Below are 15,595 nucleotides of genomic sequence, written 5' to 3'. Positions count from 1 at the left end.
GCTTACAAGACAACACAAGAAATACGGGTTTCATTCGGTGCTAAATGTTTGCGGCCTCAGGTATGACAGCTTGGAAATAAGTGTTTCTGGACACAAAGCATGGTGTGCCCTCCCCTAAATACAAACAATAAAAACTGGCCAGTTGCCTAAGCAACTTCAGTGCACCTTCTCGGCATAATGTAAAGAAAAAGACTCTCATTAAGTTGGAGGTGCAGAACAGCTCATATGAAATATTTTGCTTTAAATGTAATGTTGAAGGTTTTGGCTTGTCAAACCCCAAGTGAATTTTACACACCGTTGTTATAAAATACTGTAAATATTTGAATGGCCCTGAGTCAAAGTGAAAAAGGTTAATAACCGCTAGAGGACAACACAAAGGCTTTTTCTAGAGAAGGTCATATCCAGGCTGTTCACGGGAGTGCTTGGTCTAAATCTACACTACATGTACACGCACCAGCGCATTTTACAGTCAGCACTTCTCTTTTGCTCACTAGCTCTGAATGACTTGTGTTCTTGTATTGTGCGTGTTTTCATTTTTCTTACTCTATTTTTCTTAACTCAAACCTGCATTGTTACGTCACCTTGCCAAGGGACACCAGATGCAAACTGGCCTGTGGCTATAATGATGTCATAGTAGTTGCAAATGTTCAGCTATTGCACTGTCCCTTTTTGAATAATAATTACTTTTCGTATGAACACTCTTAGTTGAAATGGAAATATTTTTATGTGTCAAGACCAAGACCATTAAAAGTAACCATCGTTCGCCTTGTCCCATTAGGGGTCGCCACATACACACACGCACACCAAGTTCCTGATTTATTTATTTATTTATTTATTTATTTATTTATTTATTTATTTATTTATTTATTTATTTATTAATTATCTGTATACCGGGGTACCGGCCGAACAACTCAAATCAACTCTGATGTAATTTTCCTTTTTCTCCTTCCGTGATATTTTGTCAATTTGGAGAAACTCGAGTTTGCCGGGTTAGTGCGCATGCGCACTGGCTGCCGTGATGTCGTCATCCCGAGTCCCCCATCCCTCCAGTTATCCACTCGGCAGTGCTCCACATTGCTCTTTTGGTACCGCGAGCACCTCCAAGCCAACCTTTGCATGTCGGGAGCGTGTGTGAGAGTCAAGCATCGAACCGAGCCCAAGGACACCGGCAGAATTCTCCACCGCGAGGTTGGTATGCGTTCGTTCGTTGTTTCCTCTTCGTTTTTTGGTTGGTACGGCGGTGCGATGGCAAAGCGACACCGCACGCGTGGTTTTAATCAACATGTTAGCGCGTTGAGTGTAGCTAATTCGGCTTTTGGAAAATTGAGATGGCACGCTTTTAACGTCGGCTCCACGCCGCGTGGAGCCTAACCCCAACCCCCCACCCCTCTTGATGGCGTGATGCTGCGGGAGCCCCCCCCCCCCCCCCCACGACACATTCCCTCGGGCGCATCTGGTCAGTGTGTGGCCCAGCCTGCAGACAATACCGTGGGTTCGGCACCGAGTCAGACACGCGCTCTGACGAGCTGAACTGTGATTGTTGCATGTCTGTATGATCTGATTCACACTTAGACGACTTATCTTTTTATTGATTTCCGAAGCCTATCATAAAAACATCTACTTCAAACAAATGTTTGACGTCCATCTTAAAAAGATGTTATGAATGGGGCCAATAAAGTGCACTTTTTGTCCTTATCATCAAGACAAATCAGTGCACTCGTCGTATCAATCTATCTCTATCCTCATTTAATGTGAAAGGTCACAAGCAGCATGCATGGCAATTGCTCTTTGCATTTCACTCTGACAATCATCCACCCAATCAAAGCGGACTTGGGCCCCAACTCCCCGTTTGCGTGCAAAGAGAAAGCGTGTGTTTGTGTCCAAATGGTCTGGTCACTTGTTGACCTTTTGTGGGACTTGCGTGCCACTGTGTTGCGTTGCATCACATGCTCCTCCCGGATGCTCACGATGATTGCGCAACCCACCGCAGTGAGCTGGTGAACTGACTCACGACCATTAAAGCAATTCGAAATGGTTTGTTTAGCTCAAGTGAAAAAGTCTACACATCCCTTGTTCAAATGCCAGGTTTTTGTGATCTTAAAAACAAGAGGCCAAAATAAATCCTTTCAAATATTTCCACACCATTAATGCAACCTATAACCTGTATTAGTTGTTTGAAAAAGAAAATGAAATATCAAGACACAGCAACAATTTTGAAAATCAGCTTCATGGGTTCCAGAAAAAAATGAATATTGTGTACATTAAATGATTTCCTAAAGCTTTTATTTCCTTTCTTTGCATGTTTTTGTCCCCAAATTTCTCTCATTTGAAAATGAAACAAATACTGAAGGGCAAAGTGTCATAAAACAATCAAATTTTATGAGGGGTGTCAAACTCCTTTTTATTGCCAGCCCTTTCATAGTTGTGCCTTCCCTCAGGGCCGTAAAGACACTGACACCAAATACACCTAAATCTCGATTTTACGCTGACTTTGGGCTGCAGAAGTTTTTAGAAAGGCCCATGGGAGTTGACATGATTTGCGTTCGTGTAATTGGACATTTACGGCTTTGACCTGAAAATGGCTGCCCTGCTTGTGTCGGTGTGTAATAAAAACAGTTGCATATAAAAACACGGGCATGTTTTTGCGGCCAGCATGTCATGCCCGAGTGAACGGAACTCGCTGCCACGCGGGCGGGCACCTTTGTGCCACATGCTCGGTGGGCAACTCGACGGCGCGGATTACTGGTGTGTCTTTTGGGATTAACGGAGCTCTGTCAACACAAGGTTCAAGAGATCACTTATGCTAAGCCGACTAGTATTTCATGGCCACTTAGCTCTTAATTGGCTCTAAGCAGTATCAGGGGTCCTCTTTGAACTATTAATCTGACTTGAACTGAGTGAAATAGATACTCTTGTATGGTTGATTTGGTTGTTGTTCTGTCTGGTGATGATCGTGCATGAAATTTAATGAAGGGTGTTTGCACTTCCACACAGTTTGGAAGTGTGCCAATGTGGCAAGAACCAAAACCCCAAACTTTGCAATCATCCATCTCTTTTGTATCGGTGGTTCCAACTAGACAAAAATTGGGCAACATTTCTGGAACAAGTTCATTTTTCAATTAACCTTGGAAGTGCCCACTATTGTTTGATTTAATCAAATCGATTCATAATCGAACTAAATCGAATCGTTCCACTTTCAAAGCAAACTGTCCTTGAATTTTTTTGCACCCCACATTTTGAAAAATGTATTGAATGCGCTTTTGTGGAGAAATGTACGTCCTTACTTAAATAGACAGTATGTCATCCTAATCTTTGTTTCTGGAATTTCTAAACTATTTACTGAATTGGGGGGGGGGGAAAATCAATATCTTTGATAAATCACATGACGTGCTACTTTCCCCAGACCATGTGATATCAGCCGTGTGTCCATTTTGTTCATCTAGCAAATGCAATCCTGGTTGCACCCTGTTAGATCAGCTTCTGCATCTCTGCCTGAGCAATTTGGTTTGCACCCGAGTGTCAAAGTATTTTTGCTATAGCTTCACGAGAGCCCGCCCATCGTTCACGAATCATTTTACTCGCAGCCGCATTTAATGACCTTCCTGTTTGCTCAGTTGAGTTCAGTTGCAACTTCCCTCTTGGAGTTGCTTGCTCATAAGGGTGCAGTATTGTATTCTTTTGTTTGCCGGTGTGCCTGTTGGGCTCGCAAATGGCTGGCAAATTTTGTAGAAAATTCCACGGGGAATTTTAGAAATGCGATTGTGCCCCACCTGTGTTTAAAGTGTACCTCCGGTGATCCCACATTGAGGTTTTGCTAGCTATGTTAGAACGTATGCTGTCATGACTTTCCCGTCACCTGCCACGCGCTATAGAATGAGCCGTACAAGAAAAAATAAAACCACTCGTGCACCCGTCAGACAGGTCAGAGGTCACATATTAGCGAAAAGCTCTGTCAATAAAACAACCTTCAGGTTTTTTTTTTAACTTCCTGCTTTATTCCCAAGGAAAATTTCCAACTTTGAAAATTCACAGAATTTCGCAACCCTAATGACTGCATTGTAAATTACACTTTAGTTACGCAATCGTCGATGACGGCACATGTTGTCTAATAGTTCATTACTGACTGGTTCGGCTGGTTGTGATTGTCCGGATCAGCAACGTGTTGTTGTGATTTGTCGCATGTAGGTCCCGGCCACTGCTTGCTCTTAGACACATTCTTCGCAAGAACAGGAAACGCGACCTGCGTTTGCCCCCCCCTGACCTGCCGCTCCACGTATTCCCACTCGGCTTCTTACGGAGGTGGACGGTTCCTCTTTGATACCGGTTGGCAAACTTTTTATTGCTTGTTGCCATGCGCCAGCTTTGTTTGGCCGCAGCTGTGGAACAGGTCAACAATCTGTGAGATGTCGAAGCAGAGCGTCATTGACACCGATGCATTGTTTGCACAAGCGTGTGAGAGCATTCGTGACTGTGGTAGGTTAGCTAGGTCATATGTGTGCGTGTGGTTGCTTTTGACATGTGCGCTATTTCCCATCCCTTTGACACGAGTGAGGCGGTTGAAAAAAAAACTCTATTGGCTTTGTACAGGAAGTACTCGTACTTGCTGAGTTTGCATGAACTCGATGTGGCTCGAGTGACATCATTCTGTTGTTGTTGTTTTGTCAGAGCTTTTTTTGTTTGCAGAAAAATTTGCGTACAAACCTTCGTGCAGGTTAAACATCGCACGTTGATTTTTGCGTGTCTCCTGGAGACCATCTGCAACTGCCCGCAAGATATGCGCCAACCATATCAGTGTTAAGGCAAGCTCAGGAATGGTGCAAAATAGTTGTTATCTTTGTTGAGAAAGGGAAGAGGAGCCCTTGGAGCTGGCAAGATGATTAGCGTTGGAACACCATGGGGACCAGTCCAATTAATTTCTTGATGGGAAAGTGGTGGCCGCTGTGACCTCTGGCTTGGCACAGTGGGATTTGTTTGGCACAGTTTTTACCCTTCCTGTTGCCACTCATACATTTTATTTTATTTTTTGGGGGCATGGGACCAGCCGTGGCTGGGAATGAAAGATGGGAAAGAAATTGGATTCCAAAAGAGTTGAGTGCTTATTTTTACCTTTTTTTTTTTTTTCCTGTGCCTCTGGTATGTAAAAACAGTTCTATTAAGAACTTTCTCCAAGTTTGTGGCAGTGTAATGATTGCTCAAGTGTGGTTGTTGACAACTTGATCCAGACTAAGTACTGGCACGGCTGTTAATTAATTACAACGAGAGAGGCCTTTTTTTTTTTTCCAAGCGCAGCAAGGTAGCATAATGGTGCTGCACATGCAGACTAGTTGCAGGCGGATGTGAAAAGCAAGACTTTTGCTTGCATCATCACAACGTCCTGTTTCAGTCGTGTCGTTTTGGTGAAAATGTAACCGACTAGTTTTGGCATTCCGGCATCAACCTTGCTCTCCCTCTCCACAGGTGCTGCCTCCAGTCCAGCTTGCATCTTTCCTCCTCGCCTCCTTCTCTTCGTGAACAGACATGCCTCCTCCAGTGGGGGGCCCCACAGGATACACCCCTCCCGAGGGGGGCTGGGGCTGGGCCGTGGTGGTGGGGGCGTTCATCTCCATCGGCTTCTCTTACGCTTTCCCCAAATCCATAACCGTCTTCTTCAAAGACATCGAGGTGATCTTTGATGCCACGCCCAGCCAAGTCTCCTGGATCTCCTCCATCATGTTGGCTGTCATGTACGCAGGAGGCAAGTGGCAAAAAGGTTCAGTGTGAGCGTACCATAGACTTTTTTGAACAGCCGCTCTCCACTCACAACCCAGGCTGAACTTTACTCCTCATGCACATCCACAATTTGTATAAAGATATAAGCTCAGTCAGGATGCTTATAAATTGTGTACCGCTTTGACGCCAATTACTAGTTTCCTATTAGCCATGACTTTTTGCATCTTTGGAACCCTTGGCACCTTTTTCCAAACATATTGTGTAGCTGACAACTGTTAATAGGCCACAGGCAGAAATGGCTCAACCTTGACTTTCCTTACTTGCAACAACGGCCCATTTTTTACAAGTGTCGTTCTGGTTTGGATCAGGTTTCACAGTTCCCGTCATATATATATACGTACGTAACGTGCTCAAGCTGCATGCTCACATCTGGTCTCTTGGTGAACATCTTCAGCCTCCAAAGACTCGCATGTGCTTTTTTTCAAACTCAGGACGTGGAAGCTTTAGGGACTTCCAAGGAAAGAAAAGAAGAAGGCGTAAAAGGCATAACAGGACCCAGATGTTTAAGTGCTTGGATTTTTCTTTCCCGCCTCTTCCTGATTTCACAATTCAGCGTTGTCCTGGGCCATATAGAATTGGGTCTCCGGCGGGCCGTGCCTTCTTGGCTGTGCAGGCATGGGAGGTGCACCAATGTGACATTTATGACTTGAACTTTGGAGTTATATTCCAAAGAGTAGAGCCTCTTATATTTCAGGATTTTGTTTGCAGACAAAGGTTGTTTGTCGGCGGCCATTGAGTGGGAGTGCTGACCGCCGACTTGTATTTCACTTCTCGTGGGTTGGTGGGGGAAACGCCTGGCTTTAGTGTGTGGGATGTCAACGAAGCCGAGCCAGAGTAAATAAGGAATGTGCGAGGGTCTCTTATCAGCTATCTGCTTTTTCTTGGCTGGGTTCTCATGGCCCTTGTGTTTCCACTGAGGTGCATCCTCGCAGGAATAGTTTAGATTTTGACAAAAAAAAAAGCCGTCGCAGTAATTCACTCGGTTTCTCAAGCGGTGCCGGTGAGAAAATGGTCAAGTGATGGCTGGAGGGAGAAACCGCTGTTGTTTATATAATCCCTCGGAGAACGCTCCTCACTGGCCTCTTTGTGTTTTGCCAGATAACAACAAAGAGCGTCACCGCTCATTTGTTACCGTGTGTACGGGTCGTTTTTGTCCTCAGCCTTTTTTGGCTGTCTCAGCTCAGTTTCATCTTTATTCTGTGTTAATCTATCCTAGGCTTTTTTTTGGGGGGGGGGGGTAAATTGGATGGATAGATGAATTTCCTTTATTAAAACAAAGGAAAAGAAACTGTAAAAAAAAAATGACGGTAAATTTCTCCTGCCTGATAGATTTCAATGACTTTTCTTTGGCTTGTGATCCGTTCGTTCCTTAAAATGTGTATGAAATGCGCATTCTAAAGCAACCGCCTCGACTGTGTAGCGTGAGTGGCCCGGCCGTGCTTGTACTTTGTATTCGGTGGCTCGCAGAGCGGGTTGCTGTGAATCCATGTGAGAGTCCATTCATAGCCAGCTTGGCACGCAAGAGAGACACGAAGGATGGTTTGCCTCCAGCCCTCCTCCTCCTCCTCCTCCCGTCAGTGCTCTGCTGTCGTAATCAAACTGAGCAGACTTGCATTCCAAATATTATGGATGAGGTTCAATGGGTGAATAAGGTCTCCATCTCCTTGGACTCTGATTGTCAATGCAAGCAGTGATGTGATATTATGTAAGTGGTCGATAGCACGGTATAGCTGGATATGTCTAATGCAGGATTTTCGCTTTTCTATAAATGATAGCTGTGGTTTTATTTATTTATTTTCATTGCAATTGGAAAGGCTGCTTTGTCCTTAAATGTGCCTTTCAATGTTGATGGAGTTCTCAACCAGTCTCGCGTGTAGCTAACCTCATCCCACCGTAGATGACAACACATTTACGTGATATTTAATGCCTATGCACCCAATGTTTCATATTTACTCCATATTGAGTTTTCTTTACACTTAACACATTATATTTACTTCATATGTGATGGCATTCTATTGTCCCATATTCACATTGTGTACTGTTTTCATCCCATTTGACATTTTATTCACCTAAAGTCGCAAATCTACAGATTCGGTCTCTGCTTTTGCTGCAGCTTAAGATAGAAAACTCTTTTTAAGACACTGTGAAACATAAATTCACGTCAAGTTAATTTGACACTCCGTGAAATGAACCTGCTAAATTTGAGTAATTAACAAGAAAGTGTGATTGTTAAAGTGTGGTACATGGGCTCCCTCTTGTGGTACCACCGAATGAAATATTCAAACTGCACAATGTTACATAGTCACTTCAACTTTTTTACATCGCCTTGGTTGAGTCGCACAGTTAAGTTGTATTTAACTTTGAATATTGAATATGTGAAATACATTTTTATAATACATCATTGAAGTACCTTATTAGTTTTTTTTTTACCATCCATTGTTAATATCCATTGATCCATCCATTAACCAAAGCGCTTCGAATGCAAAATTATGTTATAATTGTGTAAACAATTTGGGTGCTGCTGACTATGGTTTCACTTAACAAATGTAAAGTTCTGATCGTCTCTCTCTGTGTCGTCAGGTCCAATCAGCAGCATCCTGGTGAACAGATTCGGAAGCCGACCCATCATCTTGATGGGCGGCTGTCTGGCAGGGGCCGGACTGGTCGCCGCCTCCTTTTGCAACACAGTGCCGCAGCTCTACTTTTTCATCGGCGTTGTGGGAGGTGGGTGCTCGTATCCAGTTGCTCGTTCCGCTCCTCACTTGGCTAGTGGCTTCATTTTTAGTTTGAAACTCTCGTCCAGGATTGGGACTGGCGTTTAACCTGAACCCGGCCCTCACCATGATCGGCAAGTACTTCTACAAGCGGCGACCCATCGCCAATGGCATCGCCATGGCCGGCAGCCCCGTCTTCCTGTCCACGCTGGCGCCGCTCAACTCGTGGCTGTACGACCAGTTTGGCTGGAGAGGCAGCTTCCTCATCCTGGGGGGGCTTCTGCTCAACTGCTGCGTGGCCGGCTCGCTCATGCGCCCCATCGGACCCCGGTCGCCGCCCCCCAAGCCCGGCGCAGAGGCCGAGCCCAACGGTGAGGCGCGACCCAAGAAGACGGTGCTGCAGACAATCAACTCCTTCATCGACCTGACGCTGTTTAAGCACCGCGGCTTCCTGCTCTACCTGATGGGCAACGTCATCATGTTCTTCGGCCTCTTTGCGCCGCTCGTCTTCCTCTCCAATTTCGCCAAGAGCAAAGACATCAGCAAAGACAAGGCAGCCTTGCTGCTGTCCGTGCTGGCCTTTGTAGACATGTTTGCTCGGCCCTCCATGGGCCTGCTGGCCAACACCAAGTGGGTCCGACCCCGCGTGCAGTACTTCTTTGCCGGCGCCGTCCTCTACAACGGCGTGTGTCACGTCTTGGCGCCGCTGTCCACCACCTACACGGGTTTTGTGGTGTACGCCATCTTTTTTGGATTCGCCTTCGGCTGGCTCAGCTCGGTGCTATTCGAGACTCTGATGGACCTGGTGGGAGCGCAGAGATTCTCCTCCGCCGTGGGCCTGGTCACCATCGTGGAGTGCGCCCCTGTGCTACTCGGCCCGCCGCTGACAGGTACGACACGCCGGCGCTCCACTCAGTCTGTCCGATTAATTCAAGGCTTGTTCATTCGTTAATAGCCTTTTTATCAAATACAAATACGTGAATCAACCTTTTCACCATGATGTTACTTCTACTTCCGGCTACTAAAAACTCTAATCGCACCACTGATATAGTCTTCCGTGTCATTTGATCAACACAGAACCATTGGAACAAGCTTCTTTTTCATGGATGTGCAACTGGAGGCTGGCAGGCCGGCCCCTTGATTTTATTCTACCATTCTTATTTTGCTTTTGGTGGGATTATTTTAAAAGTGCTAATGAACTGTACATTTTCAATCGAAAAAGGAACATAAATGGGGTAAAAAATAAACAAATATTTCAAAAGAAAAAAAAGAATTAGTGGGTTCCAAACTGCAAAAATGTATGGTGACTAGTTTAGGGAATTTTGTCAATCACAAATTGCATTTTATATTTTTTCCTTTATGAAAATCTTTAAAAAAAACGAAAAACTTTGGGGCAATATCTTGTGGCGCAAACCCAACTTGCCTTTTTCAGTTCAAACCAGCGGTTAAGTGTTGTGGCACCCACCAGGAGGCATTGTCGTAACTCTGGCCCCAATTTCCGAGCTGATATGCACCTGTTTCCTCTCGCCCTTCGTCTCACAGGAAGCTTCTTCAACTACTACCAGCACTACGACTACACGTACATCTCGTCGGGCATCATCCTTATCGTGGCCAGTCTCTTCCTCTTTGTGGGAATGGGTATCAACTACAAACTGTTAGAGCGAGAGAAGAAGAAAGAGGACGAACATGAGCCTAAGGAGGAGCGCGCTGCCATGCTGGACCAAGCCTCGCCCTCCAAGGCCAACGCGGATGACGTGGACGATGTGGATGACGAGGCCGCCCCTGCGCCTGACGCCGTCAAACTACAGGATTCCAAGATGGACGAGAACACCGTGTAGGAGCGCAACAGACTCGGAAAGACGTACACGCACGGCACGCCATCACAAACACACACATTCACGCTATGGACTTGCACTGCACTCACATCCTTTTTTTGTTTCTTGTGTGTTATGGATGTGCCTGCGGGAATCTTGAGGAGAGCACACAGATTCATGACGGTACTCATTTCAATCACTTTGAAGAAGATGTTACTCTCAGGGTCTGCAGAGTGTATGAAAGAGCGTTTGTGAGCTTTGGACTAACACGGTGAGCTGCCACACGTCCATATGCAAACACACACTCACATAGCGGTCTTAATGGAGTTGTGTTTCCATGGCATATGTCAGTATTTGTAAGTTTTGAAGCACACATGCGGCCATGAACAAATATTTTAACTCAAATTATATGGACAATCTGATTCGATGGAATGTGCGTGCGTGCGTGCGTGTGTGTGATAGTTTTTACATTTCACTCTAGAATGTGACAAATCCGTGACGGTTTCTTTTACCAGCAGTAGTAGTCATTTTGTGTCATCTTCTCTTTAAAGCTTAGGACAGGCCTGTTGGTTTCCAGCAATATATGATGTTATTAAACATGTGCCAAGAACATCTTCAATTCCAATCTGCAAACACCAAAACCAGCAAGGGAAGGAATTTCCTCTCATATATAATTTATCATTTATTCCCTTATATTAACCACATTATATTTGTGAATTTAAACTTTGATCTTTTTTCTTGATCTTCTCGAGTTGCTCTCAAGCTTTTAGGTCCTTTTTTGGCAGAGAGCAGATTCCCAACCTTTACAAGCGAAAAATGTCATGGGACCAAAGCAAACAAAAATCAATCAAATAATGATGATCTTATCTCGGCCTGGAATGCGGGCTTGTTTACTTTTGACACAAAGCTATCGTTCTGCTGTGTTCCAACAACAGGTCACTCATAATTTCTGCCATCTGTTAAAACAATAGTCATATCAGCTCTAAAATCTCCATGCACTGGTGCAAAGAACATCACCACAAATATCCTACCTGTGTCATGTCCTCGTCTTGTACTGTGCACACCTCGATCAAAATGTCAATTTAAAAAAAAAAAAAAAACACCATTAGTTTTTAGTCCAAGTGCGGTAGCCAAAGAGATTCCCTTACTCATAGTGCGACCCGAAGCTCTGCAAGTGATCTACTTAATGATGCACATTAAAAACAACTTTCCTCACTGCCCTCCAGGATCAAAACACAAAACTTGAAGCCTTTCATGGTGAAGAGGGGCACTTATGGGTACAAATAAGTTGTGTTTTTTTTTTTTTTTTTTTTTTTTGCATTCCAGTGTTTCATTCTGAAGGGTCTGGAAAACAGGCTGTGTTTTGTTTTCAATTGTCATACTAATTAGTTTAACTGTGATATTTTTATGATGGCAGAGTGAAGTATTTTTTAAAAGAATGTATCATTGGTTCTATTGTCAGACTAAAAATGGGGTGCTGGGGAGGTAAGGCCCCGTTCAAAAAAAAAAATAATAATAAAACCATTTCATGTAAAACCTATTAAATGACATTCAATCATTGGTGACAAAGTATCATTGTAATGCAACTATGTGGAAAAGAAAAACTAATCTGTCCTTCAGTATCACATTTATTGAATCTTCACCTAGACGTGGGGGTGGGTGACTGAGGTGGCCGAAGAGCATCCGATGGTTGACGTCAATAGTTGGAGGCGTGCGTGGCAGTGGAGTCGTTATTGGGGAAGGAGCTTCTGCGCTGCTCTGCGTCCTTGCCGCAGCGCAACAGCAACAGCAGCACGCCACGTAGCTCAGGTAACACGCTGCTCGAGAAAGCTGAGTAGATCCACGGGTTGCTGCACGAGTTCAGGCTGGCCAGCAGCATCAGCAGCGTGAAGGTTGCCCCTAACCAAACACACACATGCAGTGAGTTACTGTATGTGTAAAAGTGTAGCCAATAGTATGCACCAGTCTTGGGTGGGTGGGGTTCCCAGGCTGCCCACAGCTGGACACTGAAGAAGGGGGCCCAGCACAGCGTGTAGACGAGCACAATGACCACACTCATCTTGACTGTCTTGGACATGGCCGCCATCACCTCTCCTCTTCCTGCTACCCTGGAAGTGGAGCCTTTGACTTTTGGTGCAGTGCAGACAGTAGGAGGCACTACAGGCTGTTGGCGGTCCGCTGGTAGGCACAATTCAATGTATTTTTTCAAAGACAATAAGAAGCATACATTTCTATGTGTATGTGTATGTTGCTGCCCTTACCTGTTTGCAAAGCCATGTGAGTATGTGTGTCAGGATGCAAATGTCCGACAGGATGCTGGCTGGTGAGTACGATGTTGTTGAAAGTGATTGGTGGAGCATCAAGAGAAGAGTTGGACCTTCCTCCTCCCTGTCCGCGTCCTCGTCCTCTCTGGTTGTCCCGTCTGGAGGGAGGAAACGAGGAAGACAGCGCACGGTGCTCTGATTTCAGATACAGATTCTTGCGGATCTCCTTGAAGATTCGCACCTAAAGGTAAAAGATAGTAGGACATCCACGACTATTTTTCGTGCGTATGATCTTTCTCTGCGGCTCGGCCCCTGAGCAACTCACTTGACACACAATGATTACGAGGACAGGGACGACAAACACGGCTAATGTCATCCACGTCACGTATGCCTTTAGGCCCCACGACTCGGCAAAGTGGCCCCAGCACTCGTACACCCCTGGCGCCACCTCTGAACGGGAGAAAATGAAAACCTGGAGTAGGAAGACAAGAATGTAGAATGACATATTGCTAATACAAATGGGAAAATGTCAAAAGTCGTGGCATTAAAAACGCAAGTGGGGAAGCAACACATGTAGATTGACAGTATCACCATATTCACAGATTGTTTATCCCTTGCATGTACCTGTGGTACACTGAGTAATGACGACAGCCCCCAGGCCAGCAGTATGAGGGTGTTCCATCTGTGGGTGGCCCAGCTGCGGTGTGCCAGCAGGGGGCAGCAGATGGCATAATGGCGATCTATCGTCATGGCGACGATCATGTAAGAGGATGCAAACATCCCGAGCACTTGAAGGTACTTCACAGAGCGACACAGGAAGTCCGGACCGGGAAAGAGTCCCCAGGCGTCCCACACCAGCTGCGGCAGCACCTTCACACAATACAGGCTTGTTAAACTCTTTTAAATTTATGGTACTGACATGGCGTGCAAAGGAGAGCGTCACCTGGAAGAGCGCCACCACCAGGTCGGCCAAACAGAGATTGAGCATGAACTGATGCAGCGGGTTGCGGCGGCGCCGGCTACGCCGCAGCAGCACGACCAGTACCAGGCCGTTGCCAAGCAATGCCAGAACAAGGATGACGGTCAGCACAGTCACCTCTGCTGCGGCCAGCAGAGTGTCACGCTGCCACTCCGTGTCGTTGCTGCCCAAGGAGTGCCTGCATGCGTTGGGTGGGTCCGGGTCTGTTGCCATGGAGACAAACATGCTGGAGAAGAGGTCATCATGGTGAGAAGAAGGTAAAATTGTGTTACAAACAACCATCCATCAATCACTCTTTTGGGTGTGCCTCTTATTGTTCTTTAGTAATGTTCTTTTCCCTCGCACTATTGGTTCTTTCGGAAGATGCAGTAAGTAATAAAAGTCCAAAACAAGTCATTCTCAGGGTATTATTTGGGAAGGTTCCAAAATAGTTTGGTTTCTTGACAAATAAAGTCATTCATCAGGTGAAGGCAAATAAACCTGAACAGTCGTTCAGTACTTGAAGAGGTCATTTTGCCTTGTTTGGTGTTGTTTTGGTCTCATGATGTTTAAATGCCAATTCTGTTTCTCTTATTTTAATACCAGTGCTAACCGAACCAAGAATTGTATTGGTTGTCCATAAAGTACTGAAACATTAAAAAGTTGGACAGTGAAAGGTTTCCAAATTACGTTGACCTAACAAGATTGTGTTGCATTTTAGGTTCAACTTCAGTTTTTCCACAAAGTCCAGTACGTTTTGCGAGCGTTTTTAGTAACTTGATTCGAAGAGCCGAGACTTTCTTTGGGACACGTAGAAGTGTCCACTTGATGGAGGGGCCCTCTCCGCATGCCTCCGCGATTGTGTGTTGGAGTGTAAACAGCCGAGTAAACATGTTTCTTATTTGCGATTGTCCGGTCATTATTGGGATCACGGAAGCGCAGCATCAACACATAAACAGCCATTATCTTCTAATTGTGCTTCCTACATGATTCCGCATACACTGCCAGTACTGTCATACCCAGAATCAGCCATACTGTGAGCTGATTCATGGACCTTTTTCTGCCCACCAGAATATAAAAGTACTATTCAATACAAATAGGGATCTCAAGAGCGAGACTGTTTTATTTACTTTTTTTGGTCATGTTCTCAGCTGACTGGCTTCACGTTCCAAGATCAGCAAGTCAGGTTCAGTCCTTCAATCTCATTACACTTTTTTGTTTAGTCCAAGGAGGAGTAGAGAATTGTAGGTGCCAAATCTTTGTACTATAGATGTAAGTCAAGCGTTAATGGGAAGTAGAAGCAAAGGAAGACACACTCACCTCGTAGTCAGGGTCCTGTGAAAGGTGCGTCGGGAAGCCGGGACAACCTGATCTGGTGCACACGGGCTGCATCATGCTGCGTGTGTGTGCTCATGCTCATGATTTGGACTGATGGTGACCTCAGGCAACCCATGTTGTTCACCCCTTCTCCCCTCCCTTTTAACTTGCACACATATTGGACGACATTTTCTCCTGATTTTTTGGGGGGATAATATTATGGACCGTAGATGATAAAATCCCTAAATTCCTTGTAACTGTATGGTGAGGAACCATCAACTCGTAGACCATTACCTCACGCACTTGTTCACAAAGATGTGAACCTCTCGAACCAGTGTATTAGTAAATTTACTATATCAAGTAAATTTAGTAAAATTACTAAATTTACTATATCAAGTGACTTCCATGTTAACTACTAATATGATCAAGCACGAGACACAAATGCAATGGATCCCCGCTTGTTATCACCGGCAGCACTTCTCAAACTGACCAGGAGAGGGCGACAACGTGGAACGCAAACTACAAACGGAGAAATTTATTGGCACACCTCTGTCAAATAAAGAAGGGACAAAACAATAATGACATGAAATAGAAGTAGATTAAAAAATATGTGAAAAATAACTAATGAAAATCAGACCGTTTTTGAGTTGTGGTTCAATAGCTTTATTTAAAAATAACATACAAACGAGAAAACAAGCTGTATTTCAATTTGGCATCCCTTTATCAAAACTAAAATAATATGAGAATCTTTTTCTTTTT

General features: G+C 44.9%; 2 protein-coding genes across 5 annotated transcripts; one reads left to right on the top strand and one right to left on the bottom strand.

The window, feature by feature from the left end:
• The first annotated feature begins 1,013 nt into the window (after positions 1–1,013).
• Positions 1,014–11,842, top strand: LOC148401907 (monocarboxylate transporter 1-like). Its single transcript, XM_088356633.1, has 5 exons — positions 1,014–1,188; positions 5,458–5,734; positions 8,350–8,493; positions 8,573–9,373; positions 10,026–11,842. Exons 2-5 carry the CDS (start codon positions 5,518–5,520, stop codon positions 10,319–10,321), a joined length of 1,458 nt encoding a protein of 485 aa, XP_088212759.1. The 5' UTR covers positions 1,014–1,188; positions 5,458–5,517; the 3' UTR covers positions 10,322–11,842.
• A 75-nt stretch (positions 11,843–11,917) lies between these two features.
• Positions 11,918–14,932, bottom strand: LOC148401906 (vasopressin V2 receptor-like). 4 transcript variants are annotated; one of them, XM_088356657.1, is made up of 6 exons: positions 14,840–14,932; positions 13,505–13,766; positions 13,186–13,431; positions 12,887–13,033; positions 12,559–12,802; positions 11,918–12,475 (listed from the first exon to the last, which is right to left on the bottom strand). In XM_088356657.1, exons 2-6 carry the CDS (start codon positions 13,763–13,765, stop codon positions 11,994–11,996), a joined length of 1,380 nt encoding a protein of 459 aa, XP_088212783.1. In that variant the 5' UTR covers position 13,766; positions 14,840–14,932; the 3' UTR covers positions 11,918–11,993. The 4 variants fall into 4 exon arrangements, with proteins under 4 accessions (XP_088212783.1, XP_088212792.1, XP_088212773.1 ...); XM_088356666.1 differs by lacking the exon at positions 14,840–14,932 and having other exon boundaries at positions 11,918–12,196; positions 12,260–12,475; positions 13,505–13,870; XM_088356647.1 differs by lacking the exon at positions 14,840–14,932 and having other exon boundaries at positions 13,505–13,871.
• Positions 14,933–15,595: the final 663 nt, after the last annotated feature.

This window comes from Syngnathus floridae, chromosome 2 (genome assembly GCF_059516105.1).
Source record: "Syngnathus floridae isolate MCC-2025c chromosome 2, RoL_Sflo_1.0, whole genome shotgun sequence".
Lineage (NCBI taxonomy): Eukaryota > Metazoa > Chordata > Actinopteri > Syngnathiformes > Syngnathidae > Syngnathus > Syngnathus floridae.
Note: the sequence above shows the minus strand (reverse complement) of the source record. Positions and strands in the feature narration are given on the sequence as shown.